This window comes from Schistocerca americana, chromosome 9 (assembly GCF_021461395.2).
Source record: "Schistocerca americana isolate TAMUIC-IGC-003095 chromosome 9, iqSchAmer2.1, whole genome shotgun sequence".
Lineage (NCBI taxonomy): Eukaryota > Metazoa > Arthropoda > Insecta > Orthoptera > Acrididae > Schistocerca > Schistocerca americana.
In genome coordinates, this window is record NC_060127.1 from 101076721 (window position 1) to 101097204 (window position 20484).

General features: G+C 40.2%; 2 protein-coding genes across 6 annotated transcripts in view; one reads left to right on the forward strand and one right to left on the reverse strand.

The window, feature by feature from the left end:
* Nucleotides 1-1127: 1127 nt before the first annotated feature.
* Nucleotides 1128-3771, reverse strand: LOC124550944 (cyclin-T1-like). The gene has a single exon (XM_047125753.1). The coding sequence runs from the start codon at nucleotides 3378-3380 to the stop codon at nucleotides 2076-2078; it is 1305 nt and encodes a 434-aa protein (XP_046981709.1). The 5' UTR covers nucleotides 3381-3771; the 3' UTR covers nucleotides 1128-2075.
* A 167-nt stretch (nucleotides 3772-3938) lies between these two features.
* The window catches only part of LOC124551376 (zinc finger matrin-type protein CG9776-like), a 265653-nt gene continuing 249107 nt past the window's right edge, over nucleotides 3939-20484 (forward strand). For 3 of the 5 annotated variants that reach the window (XM_047126421.1, XM_047126425.1, XM_047126422.1), the window contains exons 1-2: nucleotides 3939-4125; nucleotides 13212-13368. In XM_047126421.1, coding sequence (XP_046982377.1) covers nucleotides 13254-13368 — 115 coding nt within the window. In that variant the 5' untranslated portion in view covers nucleotides 3939-4125; nucleotides 13212-13253. The remainder of the gene's footprint in view (nucleotides 4126-13211; nucleotides 13369-20484) is intronic. The other 2 variants (XM_047126423.1, XM_047126424.1) reach the window with 1 other exon arrangement.

Genomic DNA, 20484 nt, shown 5'->3' on the forward strand with positions numbered 1-20484 from the left:
TATAACTGTGATGTAATATTTATTTATAATCCTATTACATTGATTTATACAGTGACTATTTCCATGGACGGTAACTATCTTGAGTATTAAACAGATGAAACAAATGTGGTTATTTCAAGATCTTAAATCATTACCTTCCATTCCCAGTTCCAAGCCATTTCCCTCATACAAAATGGTGACAGCCTTACAATGTTTGGCAAGTGAATGAGTAGTTATGGCCTGAGGCTTAGAGATTTGTTATTTATTTTCATCCATTTAATGCTCTGATAGAAGGTATGAAACACTGAGAAGATAGAGTGTGGTTAACCGCTGACAGTGCAGTTGAGATCGAGCAGTTGAGGCATTAGAAGACTGCAACTGTTGCTGAGTTTTCAGAAAATGTATTTCAGAGCCAACATAAAAATTACTACCATGATAAGGACACTGTCGGAAAGCTCAGCAATTTCATCACTGCTTAGCACCTCAACTATATGTTGAGTTGTTTCTATTACTATTGTTATTCTCTTCCACATCAGGATTTTGCAACATATTAAAGGTTGAAAACAAATCTACAAAGTTTTAAATAGACCTGTCCACAAATACTACTGTGTCTGGATAAATAGCATGCAGATCCTCCTGATTTGTATGAAATCCTCTTAACAGATAAAGGTCCTTACTTCATGATAGAAATGAAAGTTTTATCATCGTCTTCCAGAAGCGATTGAAGTAAATTTCAGTGGTTCTTAAATCTCTCTCCTCTTAAGCAGTTTTTAAATTTTATTCACTGCGAAATATGACAAATATTGTGGCAAATTGCAAGATCTTTCAAATGCCTCAAGAGTGATTTTGGTACTTTAAGTACGTAACAGTAATAGGTTATGAGCAAAAAATAAAATCTGAAAAACAAACCACCTTATCACATTCAAAAATATCAACAGTATTTGCTCAACAAAAATACTTTGTAACATGTGAAGCTGCATGCTTCTTAATGAAATGAATCAATTTATAAAAAACAAAAACAAGACAAACTTAAATGAGGGTAAGTACAGTTCTAGGCTTAGTATTTTATGTTAAACTATAGATAAAACAAACTGTTCCATGCCATGAATTTATGAAAATGGTAACAATACTCTTATCACTGTAAAAATTTTGTTACTAAAGCATTGCAAATACACCATAAATGCAACAGTTCTTTATTTTAAGCTGCAACCTCACATGATCAGCATAGGTTCAAGGTTCACACTAATAAAGGAGGGGATAATACAGCCCTTTGGTTATAATTAACCTTGAAAATTAAATTATTTAATATTGCACAACTAACTAAATTCTACATATTTTCTTAAACAATGTTTCAAAGATAAGAGACAAATTACAGATGTACCTAAATAAAAACAGTTTTTAGGGTACTTGCATTTTATGTGATATTACATTTGCTGGAGACGACTCTTCTAGTGAATTTGTGGAAGTTTCCATGTATATCTAAAGTAAAGCGTTAGTAAGTGATAATGAATAAATGCTTTACACCAAAGAGCTGAAGAAACCATGTCACACCATTCTCAAATAATTAATACAATCTTGAACTTGCTACATAAAAACAAATATCAAGCACTGGATATCTGAACAAAACCATTGCCTAAAAATGAAATTAAACACCGCATATCTGCTTGCAAATGTGCACAACACACTCAATACTGTATATTTCTTATATCAGGTACATCATTTTACCTTAAATGGCACACCTTTGGTTCCCTCACTACATTCTTTATTAACAAAGATTTACAAATGCAAATCCTTACTGTATAGGCCTATCTGAAAGTAATTTAGCAGCATGGGCTTTAAAAGAATGAGCTTCAGGACAGAGATAACATTAACATTTGTAAGTAACATAGCCTATATCTCTCTCACATGCACATAACATCAAAATAAAAGCATTTTTTATTGCAAGGAACTAAAGTTCATGACTCGATCATTATCACAGATACGTTAAATACAAAAATTCACAAAAAGTCTTAAGCTTTTCTGACATGGCTGGCATTTCCTGAGAAAGTGTTTTCAAAGGCACATTCCAATTACAACAATCATTTTAACATCTTATGTCACTGTTTTTGCCTTTTGGTCACAGGTTCGGTTACATATTGCTCATGACAGTACTGATCACTTTGATACGCAAGAGTACTGCTGTCTGACATTGCAGAACTGTCACTAAGCCACGAGGAACTCCTTTTTTGTTGGTGTGGTTTCAATGATGTTTGTCTAATTAAAGTAGTAGTAGTAGTACTACTGCCGCTGCTGCTGCTGCTGGGTCCATTCAAGCTACTTGAAATGTGATCAATACTGTTTTTCTGAATAATAGTCCTGGTTCCTCCCATGAAGGCTATTTGTTCCCCTTGTCTCCCACTACCATGGTCCCACTTCTCTGAATGCTTCACTTGTGTATTTTGCTCTTCACGTTTTGAAGAATGAGCACTTGGTTTCAGCTGAAAACATCTACTGTCTTCTCTTGATACAATATTGAGAGTTTTTGTAACTAAATGCCCACTGCGTTTTTCCTCCAAGTTCTTTGGTGAACTCACATTTTCACTTGTAGTTGGAAGTTCTGGTCTGGGAAGTGGTACATTATTTCCTGATGATGCTGGAGCAGCAGCGGCTAACCTTCGTTTCAGTTTTGTGGGGCATTTGTCTACTACTACTAAAAATTCGGACGTCAATTGCTCCAGCTGTTCTAGTGTAACTGTTCTATCAACGTACCAAAACCAGTCTTTACCTTCACTAGACTTAGGTATTTGCCAGTTCGACCATTTGCAAGCTAAGTGAATACAGAAACACGCTACAAGTGTTGGCTTGTATTGCACGCACATGGTTGTTAAGTGTAAACTATTTGAAGCCATAAAGTACGATGTCCGGGCAAGGTCTTTATTAGCTCTGACCATATCACAACAACGCACTATATGTGTGTGAGGATGATCAACAGCCACATCAAATCCAAGAGTTTGTAACAAGACATTTTCATTGAATACTAAGTCACATACTTCTTGCGAGTAACGTTCTGATTTGGTGTCAAGCGGTTGTTGACGATCACGACATAAACACATGTGTGCCACTTGAATGATGTGTTCCAATCTTCGGGGCTGTTCTTCAACCTTCGCTGCAAGGAATAAGGATGCTGCAGCCACAGAATGCCGGTGAAATTGCGTAAATGAATGAAACATATAAAACCGATGCATGTAAACGATAGCTGTGTTTATGCACAACTGGTTAACTTTTAATTTCTGGCCCATATCCTGAATGAAATTGGCTGCTTGCTGCCGGTACGACAGTTCTCTGTCCTTATCAAAGCCACATTTAATACTAGGCGTATTTTCTAGCTGCTCTCTGGAAAAATACCACCTCTCGCTAGCCATTGGAAGACAAATTAAAAAATACAATAATCCATTGAGAACCACGTTCCACGAACTGAAATACGTCGAGTGCCATATAGTTCACAAGGAAACAATGAGGCCACATCTAGAAACCGGCTTGTCATATGGCATAAAGATTACACATCACACTAGTGTATCACATACACACTTCACACGTTGCTGTACAGATACTGTGGCGAAAACAATCAACATTGCTGAATACGTTTCTGCGATGTTATAATGACGTCACAGGAATGTCGCAATTATGATATTTAAACTTTATTCTATACGAGTCTTCAGGTTTCAGAGTTGAAGTGAGGAACGTTAAGAAATTCTTCTCTTTGCAAAAGACGACTGTCGTAAATAATATACCTATCTTTCGAGTTGGATTGATTTAAAGAAACCGCCATATACACAAATACTCTAGCAATTGGTTCACAGACAATCGTGTTTGAAGACAAAATCCGCAAGTCTGAAGGCATAGATTCTGAAAGTACAGATATGCTACTACGGATGAATCTCAAAAGCTGTTGTATAACATCTATGGTAGTGTGTAATGGCCGTTCTGTGAAAGAGATTGGGGAATTCAATTCATTGGAAGTAGTGCAGAAAATCGAGAACTGACAGAACGGAATACCGCGGAGGGCATTTGAAGACATATCGTTTACTATTATACAAGTTAGCTAGGGCATAAATATTTATGCGCAAAAATAACAAATCCGTCGCGTGTGTTATATATTTACAGAAGGTAAGTTTCGAATTGTTTACAGTCATTCCGGTGTTGTATGGAGGACCCGTGTTTACGAAGCTGCTGTATATAATCATCGTTTCATCTGCCCTTGTTGTGTTTGTTAATCGTTGTAAAAGACCGTAGGGTGTTTAATGAAGGTACTACAAAACAAAGAAAACGCAATCTCAGCTTGGCTTGCTGTATGCCGGAAAAAGTAAAAGTTCTTGTTTCAATTTTTTTGTATGTTAATACCGCCAATTCATTTCCGAAAATTTGTAGTTGTGACTTTAGCAATGGTAAAGCTCATTTATTTTACATATGTTCTCTACTCCATGTAAGCCTCCCAGAAATCAAAGTGCAGAATACGTCCTTCATTTAGCCATAGTTAGTCATAGATTATAGCGAAAGAACATCAGCATTTTATTATCCATGCCCCTGTGGTAATATTGATCATCAAATTTTACTTAGTAATGTGTGTGTGAGTGTGTGTGTGTGTGTGTGTGTGTGTGTGTGTGTGTGTGTAAACTACAGAAGAATGTGACACTTAAAACAGGAAAAATACAGCGCATTATAAATCAGTCCAAGATATGTCCTGTTGTGCTGCAGTGCTAGGGAGTCCGATAGCGATATAAAGAAAATTCTACCAAGTAATCGTACGAAAATGTTAAGACACTATTCTCAAATGGCAGCAAGTCAACATTTAAGAGGCACTATAAATTTCATAGTTTCATCAGAGCTGTATATCCAGGGAATTTGACAATGTACTAGTCCTTAGCGAGGCTTTCATGAAATCGTTCTAGTCACCAAGAAACATCTTATTGCGTATTAACTGTTTGGATTATTGGGCTACGACCACATTCATTTTGTGTCTAACTTCTTTCTGTACCACTACTAATATTTTAAAGACAAATTCTGATGAAACACAGGACGAAATATTTTTATTCCCTCTAGTGGCTCAAGGAAATTTTTAGTTGGTAGCACACACCATGCAGTTCACACAATATCGGTCATGCACAGAATGTGTACGGGACTCATGCTCATCCAGTAAAATCCTTAGTAACGTAAGTTACCAACAAATGTGCATAATTGGAGATGGACTCAAAAACCTGAATCTAGCACAAAATAAAATACTGTAAGAGTGCAGCAAATGTACATAGAGTTGATTGTATCTCTTTTTTATCACTTTAGACAAAAAGTCTCTCTGGAAATCAGTGACCATCTTTGTCACTAAATGGTAATGGTAAATTGCTTGTCTTGCTTATCAATATAATCTATTTTAATTATCATGATAATGCATTTTGGGATAAACTCATATCAGATCTATGGTATGAAGCATGCAGTGTAAGACAAGGTATTAAAAGGCATACATTGCAACAACCCAATGAAGTTGAGATACATATCTGTCACAATCAATACAAAGTATTCTGTCCTTTCCTACTCCCCTTTGTAAAACCATCAGTGTCCAAACTGACACAGGCAGTATGGCATGAAATAAGGTAAACAGTTTTGTTAGTATTTGGTGTTACTGGAAATAATGCCTATGATGTCAGTACAGGCATTATTTACCTTCCACATATAAGAAATTGTTAATAAAGGCATCACATTGCATTAACAAGGCCTTAGCTGTCACACTCCAAAGCTACTGGATTTTGAACATAGAAAGTGACTCAACAAAATAGCTCAGTACATGAAAAGCATTCAAAACATTAAAGTCAGCTGGGTTGTTGCAATGTGTGCCTTTTAATATTTTGTATGTTTAATACCCCAGATCTGATGAAAGGATTATCCCGAAATGCATAATGAGATGCTAAATTTTAAAAAAATAAATATATTAATGACCAAGACAAGTGTATTTTCATTAATTGATCATGTTTGTAAGGTACTATTTTTCCTGCCAAAGTTACTGAGTAAATTAACAACAGAGTTTTAAGTTATAAATGTTTAGTGTTTCATAATAATTTCTTTGCATTTTAAAAACAAATATATCCTTTCACAGTTAGAAAATATAGGTTATGATCAGGAATGTAAATGTAATTATGGAATTTACAATACGTGAAAGAAAAGTAAAATAAAAGTAGAAGAAAGAAAGATTGTCACAACAAATTTGCTAGCTTCGCCATCTTACAACCAAATTGTCGCTCTTCAACCTAACCTATCCCTGTGCCGCATTAGAGATCAGTCTGTTCCCACAAAATTCCTTTAACAAAAATAGCTTTTTGTTGTTGCACGCTTGTTGGTTTTGCTACTTCACAGGAAAACAACTGCCTTCAAACCTAACGTAGACCTCTGGCCATGCTACAGTTCACGGTTCTGTTTATAGGTTACTCATTAATCCGCTTGGGGGCCAGGGCAAAAAGGTCTCCATAAACAATCAAATAATTTGTCAAACTTGACTATGTTTACCAATTATTTGTCTGTACCTCCTGCTGTTTGATGTGCTTGTTAAACATAGTGTGTGTTTGACAAAAAAATCTACTCACCAAGTGACGGCAGGAGAAGACACATATAAAAAAGGGTTTTATGTATGCAAGCTGTCGGAGTCAGTGGCTTATTCTTTCGGCAGAAAGGTTGAAGGGGAGGGACAGGGGTGAAGGAAAAGAACTGAAGAGGTTAGGCAAAAGGGGTAGAGTTTGGAAAAGTCATCCAGAACCCTGGATCAAGGGAGGCTTACCAGATGGGGTGAGAAGGAAAGACTGATTGTTGGGGACTGCACTGGACGACATTGGAAAACCTGACAGCTTAGGCATGGAAAACAGAATAATACGAAAGACAGAGATTACTGCTAAAACATCATTCACAAGTTAATAAGAGGTGAAAGCTAAGTGTGTTGTATGTATTAGAGGTGAGGGGGGGAGGGGGGGGGGGTGAAAAATGGACAGGTCAGAAAATGAAAGATGTAGAAAACTAAAACAGAGTGAAGGTTAGGTTAGGTTAGGTTAGTGGTGTTTAACGTCCCGTCGACAACGAGGTCATTAGAGACGGAGCGCAAGCTCGGGTTAGGGAAGGATTGGGAAGGAAATCGGCCGTGCCCTTTCAAAGGAACCATCCCGGCATTGGCCTGAAACGATTTAGGGAAATCACGGAAAACCTAAATCAGGATGGCCGGAGACGGGATTGAACCGTCGTCCTCCTGAATGCGAGTCCAGTGTGCTAACCACTGCGCCACCTCGCTCGGTATAAAACAGAGTGAAGAAAGGAGTAGTTTCTATGAAAAATTGCTTAAACGGAAGAAATTAACGTATGTTAAGGACAGGTGGGTGGCAGGAACCAAAGGCATGTTATAGTGTTAGTTCCCACAGTCTACAGAGTTCTGAGAAACTGGTGCCTGGGGAAAGAATCCAGATGACACATGTCATGAAACAGGCACCAAGGTCATGACTGTCATGGTGGAGAGGATGCTCTGCAACAGGATAGTGTGTGCTGTTTGTATACATCCTTCGCGTATGCTCATTCATCCTAACTCTGTGTAATCATGCTGACATACATGGATGAACAGTGTTTACAAAACAGCGGGTGTATGAAGTGTCATTTCACAGGTGGCTGTCCCTTTGATAGTACATATTTTGCCAGTTATATGGCTGGAATAGAAGGGTGCACAGGGCAAGTCTTGCAATGGGGGTGGCCACAGGGGTAGGAGCCATAGGTAGGGAGATGGGTGCAGAAGGAGTATAGAACCTGACAAGGATATTGTGGAGATCGGGAGGGCGACAAAGAACTATTCTAGATGTGGTGGGTAAAATCTCAGACAGAATGGATCTCATTTCAGAAAGTGATTTTAGGAAGTCATTGCCTTGTTGAAGTAACTGATTAATATATTCAAACAATGGAAAATCCAGGATGGAATGTAACAATATTATGAGAATGAAAGTTGCTACTCACCATATAGCAGAGATGCTGAGTCGCAGATAGGCACAACAAAAAGACTTTCATACATAAAGCTTTTGGCCATTGGCCTTCGTCAACAATAGAAACGGACACACACACACACACACACACACACACACACACACACACACACACACACACACACACACACAAAAATGCAACTCGTATACATGACTGCAGTCTCAGGCAACTGAAACCATACTGTGAGCAGCAGCACCAGTGCATCATGGGAGTAGCGACTGGGTTGGGGGGGGGGGTACGGAGGAGGACAGGGAGGCGGAGGGTTAGTATGGTGGGGGTGGTGGACAGTGAAGTGCTGCAGGTTAGACAGATGGCAGGGTGAGGTGGAGAGAGGGGCTGGGGGTGGAAGTAGTGGAAAAGGAGAGAAATAAAAAGACTGGATGTGATGGTGGCCATGTAGTGCTGGAATGGGAACAGGGAAGGGGCTGGATGGGTGAGGACTGTGACTAACGAAGGTTGTGGCCAGGAGGGTTATGGGAACACAGGACGTATTGCAGGGAAAGTTCCCACCTGCACAATTCAGAAACGCTGGTGTTGGTGGGAAGGCTCCATATGGCACAGTCTGTGAAGCAGTCATTGAAATGAAGGATATCATATTTGACAATGTGTTCCACAACAGGTTGATCCGTTTGTTTCTTGGCCACAGTTTGTTTGTGGCCATTCATGTGGACAGACAGCTTGTAGGTTGTCGTGCCTACATAATGCAGCACAGTGGTTGCAGCTTAGCTTATACACCACATGACTGGTTTCGCAGGTGGCCCTACTTTTGATAGGATAGGTGTTAGTGACTGTACTGGAGTAGGTGGTGGTGGTGGAAGGATGCTTGGGACAGGTCTTGTATCAGCCATGAGGAAAGGGATGGGGAACAGGGATTGTGTAAGGATAGACGAGTATATTGTGTAGGTTCGGTGGATGGCGGAATACCACTGTGGGAGGGCTGAGAAGGGTAGTGGGCAGGACATTTCCCATTTCAGGGCACAACTTGAGGTAATCAGAACCTTGGCAGAGAATGTAATTCAGTTGCTCCAGTCATGGGTGGTATTGAGTTATGAGAGGAATGCTCCTCTGTGGCTGGAGAGTGGGACTTTGGGAGGTGGTGGAAGACTGGAAAGATAAGGCATGGGAGATTCATTTTTGTACAAAGTGTAGGTACCACAAAAGAAAAGAGAAAAAAAAGGAGGTCCATTCTGAGACTTTGCCCACCACACTTAGAATAGTTCTTTGTCGCCCTCCTGATCTATACAATATCCTTGTCAGGTCCTATGCTCCTTCTGCACCCATCTCCGTGCCCTATGGCTCCTACGCCTGTGACCATCCCATTGCAAGACTTGCCCTATGCACCCTCCTACCACTACGTATACCAGCCGTATAACTGGCAAAATATGTACTATCAAAGGGACAGCCACCTGTGAAATGACACTTAATACACCAGCTGTTTTGTAAACACTGTTCATCCCTGTATGTCAGCATGATTACACAGAGTTAGGATGAATGGGCATACACGAAGGATGTATACCAACAGCACACAATATCCTGTTGCAGAGCATGCTCTCCACCATGACAGTCATGACCTTGGTGCCTGTTTCATGACATGTGTCATCTGGATTCTTTCCCCAGGCACCAGTTTCTCAGAACTCTGTAGGCGGGAACTAGCACTATAACATGTCTTTGGTTCCTGCCACCCACCTGTCCTTAACATATGTTAATTTCTTCTGTTTAAGCATTTTTTCATAGAAACTACTCCTTTCTTCACTCTGTTTTAGTTTTCTACATCTTTCATTTTCTGACCTGTCCATTTTTCGCCACCCCCCTCTCACCTCTGATACATACAACACACTTAGCTTTTCCCTCTTATTAACTTGTGAATGATGTTTTAGCAGTAAACTCTGACTTTCATATTATCCTGTTTTCCACCTCAAAGCTCTCAGGTTTTCAAATGTCATCCAGTGCAGTCCCCAACAATCTGTCTTTCCTTCTGGTAAGCCTTCCCTGACCCGGAGTTCTAGATGTTTTTCTGAACTACCCCTCTCCCTACACCTCTCCAGTCCTTTTCCTCACCCCTGTCCCTCCTCTTCAACCCGTCTGCAAGAAGAATGAACCCCCCAAATCCCATAGCTTTTGTGCGTGCGTGTGTGTGTGTGTGTGTGTGTGTGTGTGTGTGTGTGTGTTCTCCTGCCTCTGCTTGGTGAGTAGATTTTTTGTCTATCCAGTTATATTACATTGTTAAAAATTGATTATTTTTACTGTTATAGTGTGTGTTTGAAAGAAATTTGTAGTGTCAAACTTGTATCTGTGGTTATGCTACACACAGATCTATTACAGCAATCATACACTTTCATTGTGAGATTTGTTGGCTTTGCCAACTCTCAACCAAATTGATGCAGTCCAGCCTAATCTATGCCTCTGCCTTGCTACAGGTCAATCTGTCAGCCCATCTAGTTTTCTTCCATTCACATTCATTGACTTCACCAACTCACTCCTGAATTGTCACAGATCAGTCTGTCAAGACATCTAGTTTTCTTAGATTCACATTCCAGTCTAGTGTAGGTCTTGGGCTACGATACAGATCACTTTGTCAACACATCTAGTTTTCTGACTGCTCTCCACATTGAAAACAAATCAATTCCTATATTCCACCAAAAGAAATCATTAGATTCAGCAAGTCACATTTACTGCCACATATTCTCTCTCAACTGACTACAACCACTGGAACAAAATTGCCCACAGGAGAACACAGCACAAGAGCCAAGTACAGTGTAAACACGCTTAAGCTGGAATTTGTTAAATTATTTAATTTGTGTGAGTAGGGAAAGTGGCAAGGGGAAGCTTGAAAAAATCATACAGGACAAAGATTTTGTCAGAAGACTGACCAGATATTAGGGGCAGTCAAATGAAAACAAGACAGATGGAAAAAAATAAGAAAATTTCTGTTATTTAAAAAGTACTTGCCACTACTGTTAATACATTTATCCCAGTGTGAGACAAGATGGTTAATGCCTGCAGGCGAAAAAGTTTTAGGTTACCTATGGAACCATGATTGTACTCAGGCGTACACCTCTAAGTCCGAAATGTGTTTCTTCAGTGCTCCAAAAATGTGGAAAACAAATGGAGAGGGATTGGAAGTGTATGGAGGATTTTGCCAAGTTTGTTTCGAGTATGTGGCAGAAGTTTTTCTGGGAAGCCCCTACACATCCTCCATACAGTCCCAATCTCTCCACATGTGATTTCCATATTTTTTGAACCTTGAAGAAAGACATTAGTGACCATCGATTTACTTTGGACCTAGAGATGTGTGCCTGGGAACCGCAAACATTTTTTCATGAAGGCGTTGACTGTTCTATCTCTCAGTGTGATAAATGTGTTAACCGAATAAAGGCAGCCAGGATAAGAAACGGTCTTGGAAGATTTGACCAACATGGGATTTCCAATCAGCTGTTTTTGAGAATGGATTATATGTCCTTAGGATTCTTGCAATGAATCTCAGTATGCTGTTTGTTTCTCTCAAAACTTGCTGTCTGTCTCCCTCACAAGACTGGTATGCCCCTTATATTAACTTAAATGATGTTGGACATGTACAGTTATATTTTTGAGAGTTGTGACAGTCCAATGGTTGGTGTGTAATGTAGTAAGCTAGCAGTAGTGGTTCTTGTTATATATTTGCATTGAGTTATGCTTCTAATATGTAGTTTTACTAAATGCTTGGTTTAATAAGTCTTAGCTCTGAAATACTGAAACGGATTATGTACAGAGGACTGGAAAGATTGGTAGAAGCAGATCTCGGGGAAGATGAGTTTGGGTTCCGGAGAAATGTAGGAAATGTGAGGCAAGACTGACCCTACGACTTTGTCAGAAGATAGGTTAGAGAAAAGCAAACATTTGTTTATTACGCTTGTACACTTGGAGAAAGCTATTGATGCTGTTGACTGAAAGTCACTCCTATGTTAAAGTACAGGGAGGGAAAGATTAAATGCAGTTTGTACTTGAACCAGACAGCAATTATAAGAGCCCAAGTGCATAAAAGGGAAGCAATAACTGGGAAGGAAATGAGGCTGGGTTGTAGCCTATCCCCAAAGGTTATTCAGTCTGTATGTTGGGCAAGTGGTAAAGGAAATTAAACAAAAATTGGAACAGGACTTACAGCTCAGGGACAAGAAATAAAAACCTAGAGGTTTGCCGACGATTGCAATTCTGTTGGAGACAGCAAAGGACTTGGAAGACCAGTTCGATAGAATGGATGGTGCCTTAAAAGGAGGATATAAGGAAACATCAACAAAAGGAAAACAAGGGTAATGGAATGTAGTCGAATTAAATTAGGTGATACAGAGGGAGTTAGATTAGGAAATGAAGTGCTAGACGTAGGAAATGAGTTTTGCTATTTGGGCCGCCAAATAACTGATGACGCCTCAGTATAGAGGATATAAAATATAGACTGGCATGGTAAGAAAATTTCTGAAAAGAGGACTTTGTTGACATCGATTATAAACTTACGTGTTAGGAAGTCCTTTCTGAAAGTATTTTTATGGTGTGAAGCTATGTACGGAAGTGAAACGTGGTCGATAAGAAGTTCAGACAAGAAGAGAACAGAAGCCTTTGAAATGTGGTGCTACAGAAGAATGCTGAAGATTAGATGGGTCAGTTGAAAGGGCACATCCTAAGACATCAAGAAATCGTAATACAGTAAGCAGGTTCAAATGGATATAAGTTGCAGCAGTTATTCAGAGCTAAAGAGGTTTGCACAGGATAGTGTAGTGTGGAGAGCTGCATCGAACCAGTCTTCAAACCGAAGACTGAATGACGATGGTGGCGACGACAGCAGCAGCAGCGGCATGAAATACTCCATCACTGGAGTGCAATATATATTGCACATCTAAACATTGAGCTAACAAAGGAAGGAAATGTTGAAAGTACACATTGCAGCCTGATAAAAGCAGTGTTCCAGAATTTCATCTTTATGGAAGCAAACAGTTTGATCAATTCAGTATGTTTGTGTTGAAATGCTTATCTGATGTGAAGCATGTTTTTTTGACTGTTTTAGGAAGTCAGTATGACAATTTACTGATTCCATACACTATTGTCATTCAGGGTGTTTGTTGACACATTAAACAACAAAATTCTTCCTCATTGAGATTTTGTCATTTCATAATCACTAATGTGAAAGAGGAGTGTTGAATTACATTGCAGTCTTCTCCGGGTTTCAGATTATCAGCACGCAATACGGTAGCTCCTTTTGATCTTAAGTCATGGATGACAATGAGGGGTCAGAACCTGAGGACATCCCAATTGTAGGTTTTCTGGAAGATATGGGAATTGACAAACCTCGTTGGACTCCTGTGATTGGCCCAGCAAAGAAAGAAGGTAATAAACCATGATATCACATATTGGCTGTTCCCAAATTTCTGCATGTCGTCATACTGGCTGCATAGCAAGATTGCATTTTTATTGTTGCCAGGAAGATCTGGCTATTGTTTTAGTGTCCGCAGCCTTACTGTACTCAGACATTTGAATATACCCATCCAGATACAGGGCCCTACAATTTGACACAGATTCAACCGTGGTGCAGTTCGGCCATGAAAAGTGGAAAAGGAAAAAGAAGAATAAGGATTGAACCCCAGACCTTTTATATTCTGAAACCAGCATGTAACTTCTGAGCCTCCAGTCACGACTTTATTTCTTTGTTGCTGATAAACACTACTTTGCTGATTGGCCTGTTGTGTACTATTTCTGTTCAACAACATGCGTGCAGCTGTTGTTGCACTTTAAGGATACGTGGGCATTCAGTAGTTAAATTATTGCTCTCCTATAATTAACTGACTTGCCTATAATTTAATACAAACTTTGTATTTACTCCTATTCAATTCTAGAGAGGAGTTTTGCAAGACATTTTCAATAATTATTGGGTGCTGTTTAACTTTTTACAGGATGTCCCAGGAAGAATTGTCAATATTCGAAGCAAAAATGTCTTGTAGACATGGGTTCTAAAATGCATACCTTAAAGAGCTGTGAGAACTTCATCTTTGATACTGTGAAACAAGTTTCTTTTGTTGAGCAAGAGCCCTTACATACTAGACTTTCTTGCTTCAAATGAGCATCCCTGTAGTATCCCTGAATACTTACTATTCTTCCTGGGACACTGTTCACTGAAAGTTGTCCAAATTTTCGTTTTTTATTTTGGTGTCAGTTGTTTATGAAATGCCTTTAAACTTTTTCACATTAATTAAAACTCATCAAGAATTCACATGGGAGAAATTATTTTTGTCACTCATTACTTACTTCTCAAAAAATTTTCTTAACTTAACCTTACAGATTTCATTTTCTGAACTAACAAAGGCTTGGAGGCCATCTTCAATTTTTTTCATATTTATAGGTCAGTGACCACCCATAAGTTTTCCCCCTGCGGGTCAAGGGATTAGAATAGGCCCGACGTATTCCTGCCTGTCGTAAGAGGCAACTAAAAGGAGTCTCTCACCTTTCGGCCTTTATGTGATGGTCCCCTGTAGGGTTTGACCTCCATTTTTCAAAATTTTCCCAAAGAGCAAACCAATTGGGGAAGGGTGCCTTACATGGTGCATCGTGTCCATCGTGCCCCGAGATCTTTAGCTCACTTTCTCGTCATGGCATTGCAGTCCTGCTCACCCCCATCTCTTTAGCAAGGGCACCTTTCTGGGTTCGTTTTCCTCCACCCACTACACAGTGTTGTTTTCTGTGCCGTCAATGACTATGGAATTCTTTACACCTCATATCCAGCACGGTAGCCAGTCTGTTGTGGAGGGGCCACCGTGTACCCTGTTGGTTGTAGCCCCATGACTACACAGGGACTCCTCTGCTGATGCCTGTGCTGTTGACTCCCCACGTATGCCAAGGAGTAGATGCCCGGCACTAGAGGTGTGCCAAACGGTTATCCTGGAGTAATCGTTATCACAGTTCCAGTTATTATTTGATAACCATTATTTTTAATGGAACTTTTCCACAGCACTGTTTAAGTAAAATGTTTACATCATGCATTTTTAAGTATGAAGTAGTATGTAAACTGAATACTGTGGGTTAAATTCGAAGCTTAGTTTCTTGTGCTGCTCAGTTAATAGTATAAGTGTACAGCCTTGTAATACAAAAAAAATAAATTAGATAATGTGACTGATTCATTTACTCCTGCCCCGTACAAGATAGTCCTGTTGGGGAAAGTGTGAGTACGCTAATCCAAGTTTTATGTGAGATTTGGAAAACTGCTAGATTTCTCCAGCTACAGCATGTGTACAACATATGAAGACATGCAGATCGAAAAGGTTGACAGTGTTACATTTCTGGGACTACAACTCGATAATAAATTCAGTTGGGAAGGGAATACCACAGAATTGCTGAAGCACCTAAACAAGTCAAGCACCTAAACAAGTCTGTATTTGCACTGAGAATGATGTCAGATGTAGAAGACATTAATATAAAAAAGCTTACATACTTCCATTCTATTATTTCATAAGTGATCATATTCTGGGGTAACTCATCAAACGGAGCAAAAGTTTTTAGCATGTAAAAGCGTGTAATAAAAGTAGTTTGTGGTATAAATTCAAGAACATCATGTAGGAACCTGTTCGAGGAACTTTGTATTCTAACCACTGCTTCCTAGTATATTTATTCCTTAATGAAATTTGTTGCAAGTATTTCCAACCAATAGCTCAATACACAATATCAATACTAGAAATAGGAACAGCAGTCTACTTAAAGACCTAAAATCACTTACCTTGTCCAATATTCAAGAACATGCATTTTCAATAAACTGCCAGCAAGTCAGCAACCATTAAAAACTTAGTGTGTTCGAAAGACTTTTTGATACGGAAGTGTCCAATTCCATGCGTCTGCTTTGACCCGTGACATCATCAAAAGGGCGGAAATGGCTATATTAAGTGTGTGTATGACGTCACTACATACACACGGCAACAAACACGAAGATACATATAAATAAGACAATAACATCTCCCTCCAAAAATTCAGTCAAACTAACAGGACAACTGCGGGAAGTTGGTGGTTTTAGGGTGAGGGCAAGCTAGTAAAAAAAAAACACACCATGATCCTAAAACACAAAATAGCGAACAAAAAGAAAAAAAAATTACAGCATTCCGCTACACCAATAAAAATCTGCAGGAATCAGGCACCGCTCTGACATTAACTTTATTGAATTGTGTGTGCTAAAAGTAACGAAGACACATTAAATAGTACACCGTTCTTATCAACAGATGGCATGCAGTCTCACAGTTATTCTCATGACCTATAGAACGCCTTCCAAATGGTCAATCCATCTCCTTCGTAGCCAGATCTCCGATGAATTGACGTGAGAGTGTAGTACGATATCTGGTCAACAGATGGTGTGAGGCACTGTTGGCAGTTATGGAAATAACTGCCAGTATCTGATGAGCGGTTATCACAGTAACTGTTACTTGTCAGTAACCCGCTATTTCTATCAGTTACGTTATTTTTTGCCACCCCTACCCGTCACCCTGGGGTATCGGGACTCCCGGCAATGGCCATCCTGCCAGGTGGCCTTTGCTGCGGTTGGGTGGCACCTGTGGGGAGGGTCCCTGGTTGGAGTGTGTGGCATCAGGGCTGATAATGCGCGATGAAGGTACCACATCAACACTTGCTGGTGATCAAATGCCAGCAGTCTCTAAGCATTACAAGTCTCAGTACAGTGCAAGGAATTATGATCCCAAATTGTTCCCCTCCCTGACCACACCTTGGGAGGAACGCCAGGCTAAGGATTTCAGCGAACCTTATTCGCCCAGGTACCTCTTATGTACGAGAGCTGATGGGGACTTGTTTGTCTTGACGAAGCCTCAGTTTTTTTGTAGAGCATTTAGAGGACAAGTTAGGGGAGGTGGAAGGCTTGTCCAAAATGTGATCAGGGTCAGTCTTGATAAAAATGGCATCCTCTGCCCAGTCAAGGGCATTACTTGCTTGTGACAAGTTGGGGGATGGTTCCATTACCATCACATCTCATAAGAGCTTAAATACAGTCCAGGGTATTATATTCCATAGGGACCTTCTTTTGCAGTTTGACGACGAGCTGCGCGCCAACTTAGTGCAACGAGGAGTTCATTTCGTCCGGTGCGTCCATCGGGGTCTGAGAGATAATCAGGTTGCCACCGTTGCCTTCATCTTGGCCTTCGAGGGTGATACATAACCCGAGAAAGTCAAGCTGATGGTCAAAAGCTGTGAAGTCAAGCCATATATCCCTCCCCCAGTGCAGTGCTTTAAGTGCTGGAAGTTTGGGCATATGTCTTCCCGCTGTTTTTCCAGCATCACATGTTGAGATTGTGGACGTACATCCCATCCCAATACTCAATGTGCCCCACCTCCCATCTGTGTCAACTGCTGAGAGCATCATTCCCCTTGTTCACCAGACTGCAGGATTTTACAGCGAGAAAGGAAAATCATGGAATACAAAACTTTGGGCCAACTGATCTACACTGAAGCCAAGAGGAAATTTGAGTGCCTACATCCTGTGGCTATGACCACCTCTTAAGTCACCACTACGAGAACAGTTGTAGCCCCATCAGTTCCACAAGTTCCAGTCATCTCTCAGAGCCGGAAGACTACACTTGCCCCCTTGATAGCGGGGGGGGGGGGGGGGGGGGGGGCACCACTGTTCCCCCATTCATCGGAGACATCAGTTCCCGCTTGTCAGCTGGTGACCCTGATGCGGTTGTGGCAACAATGCTTACCAAAGTACGAGGGTTGCTCTGAAAGTGATGCACTGCATTTTTTTCTCAGGCAAAAACAATGCTACATTACATATGTATTATTTAAAGTGAGCGCACCAAGTTTCTGTCACTTCCGACAGATAGCGTAGCTGCAGGACAGTTTCAGAATAGTGTCTGTAGGTGATGTACGTTACATACAATGTGTTGTCATTGAATTTCCTACTGCAGAAAAAAACACGGCGAGGAATATTCACAAACACTTGTGGAAAGTCCCTGAGCATCTGTCGTCGACAGGAATACAGTTAGGCACTGGGCACGAAGGGCGAGGTCATCTGGAGGTGATTCGGCAGAGCTCCATGATTTGCAGTGTTTGGGGAGACCATCCACGGTTGTCGCATCTGACACACCTTACCTAGCCCCCACAGACTTCCACTTGTTTTGGCCATTAAATGGTGCCATTTGTGGGAGACATTTTGAGGATGATGAGAAGGTGATTCACACAGTGAAGCACTGGCTCTGCCACCAGGACAAGGATTGGTACAGACAGGGTATATACACCCTTGTTTTGTGCTGGAGGAAGGCGTAGAATGGGATGGAGATTACGTGGAAAACTAGGGTGCGTAGTTAAAACAACATTCTTTCGTGTGTGTAATTCTCATTATATTCAATAAAGGATTGTTGAAGGAAAAAATTGTGGCGCATTTCTTTCTGGGCATCCCTCGTAGGTGTATGTTCAGTAAACTAGATAAAAAATCAGTAATGTCATTTCTCAGTGAGGAACTAGACACTTTTTAACACAGGTCGGAAGCATGCAGAAGAACTCTGGCGCAAGTTTAAAAGAATAGTTCACCACACACTGGTGCTGTTCAATAAAGAATGATCATAATTTTTTTTACAACATACCTTTACTCATCCTCATAATTTTGAAGGTCCTTCTCAAAGTAGTCTCCCATGAATGTGATCCACTTGTCCCAGCATTTCTGCCAGTCTTCAAATACATACTGGAAACCATTTGTGAGAGGTTCTTCAAAATCATACCATTGCTTCTGATGATTGATAATACCTCCCACGAAGGCATTGTTTCATGTTGGGAATAGAAAAAAAAAGACACATGGGTCTAAATCCGGACTATAGGGAGGGTGAGGGATGCACTTCACATTGATTTTGCAATATATTCAGCAACAATGTTGGCAATATGCATCCGCGCATTATCGTGGTGCAGCATCCAGCCTACTTCACAGAAATGTGGTCTTTTGCACCTGATATGGACTTGATATGTTTTCAAGACGTTCCTGTAGTATTGTCCAGTTACTGATGTGTGTGCGGGTACAACCTGCTGATAAACCATTCCATGAATATCAAAGAATGATATGACCATAACTTTCCCAACAGAAGTAACTACTTTTGCTTCTTGGGGGTTTGGAGATAGAGATTTCCACACTGAGCTTTGCTGTTTGCTCTCATGATCAAAATGATGTAGCAAAGTTTCATCAGCAGTGATTACATTTGAAACAAACTCCCGATCTTCCTCTAACATCAACTTTAACTGCATGCAGACCTGCATGCGAATGTCCTTTTGTTCAAGAATCTGACAGCCTTGGAACCCATCGCGTATACACACATGTCGTGTAATTTTTCTGTAACTAACATGTGGATGGCACCCAATCAAACATTCAGTATTTCAGAAAGTGATCTTAAGGTAATTCGTCGATCGTCTCTCACCATAACAGCAGCAGTGTTGATGTTTTCTTCCACAAGAGCAGTAACTGGAGCACTGGATCCACTTTCCTTTGAAATTGATTGCCTCCCCTCTTTAAACATCTTAAACCACCTTCGAGCTGTGCTGTAAGGAAGAACAGTCTCTCCATAGGCCTCCCGTAACGTTGTATAGGCCTCAGCTGAAGATTTGTTGAGACGAAAGCAGAATTTCAAAGCCGCATATTGTTCCTCATGTGTTACCTCTATTGCAGCAGTAGGTGATAGTGAACGTGTCTAACATTGCCTGCCTATCACAAGCGGGAACCAGGAGTCCTAACAATGAAACTACTACAGTGTGTTTGTTGCACATTTATCTAACAGAATATCAAAAGATTAAATTTTAGTGTGAGAAATTATGACCATAAAAAAATTTATGATCATTCTTTATTGAACAGCCCTCTTATATGCCCAGTAGAAAAGTTCATATTGGGAGGGAACCTCCATGTTACACATTCACTGTAAAGAAAATTCAAAAGAAACCGATATTACTGCACAGTAGGTGTAAAACAAAGGGTAGGGCTGTATATGGAGAGATACTCAATGAAACACCTTTGGCTTGCTGAATGAAACGTGTTTGGCTGCCAAGAGAGCAGTGTGTGTTGCCTTCAGTGACTGGCATAGCTAAATATTGTCAGGTGATCTTTCACAACACCCAAAAAATTTTGGTCCTATGTAAAGGCTGTTATTGACACTAGAGTTGTGTCCAGTCCCTAGCATATGAGATAGGAACTGAAATTGACAGTAGCAAACCAAAAGCTGAAATGATTAATTCCGTTTTCAAATGTTTCTTTACAAAGAAAAACCCAGAACAATTAGTGAAATTTAATCCTTGTATCACTGAAAAAATGATTTAAAAAAGTATTAATGTCAGTGGTGGTGAAATTGTTGAAATTGAACGAAGCTTCAGGCCCCGATGGAATCCTTATCAGGTTCTATACTGAGTTTGCAGTAGAGTTTACCCCCTCTTTTAACTATAATTTATCGCAGATCCCTCAAACAAAAAAACTTTTCCCAGCTCTTGGAA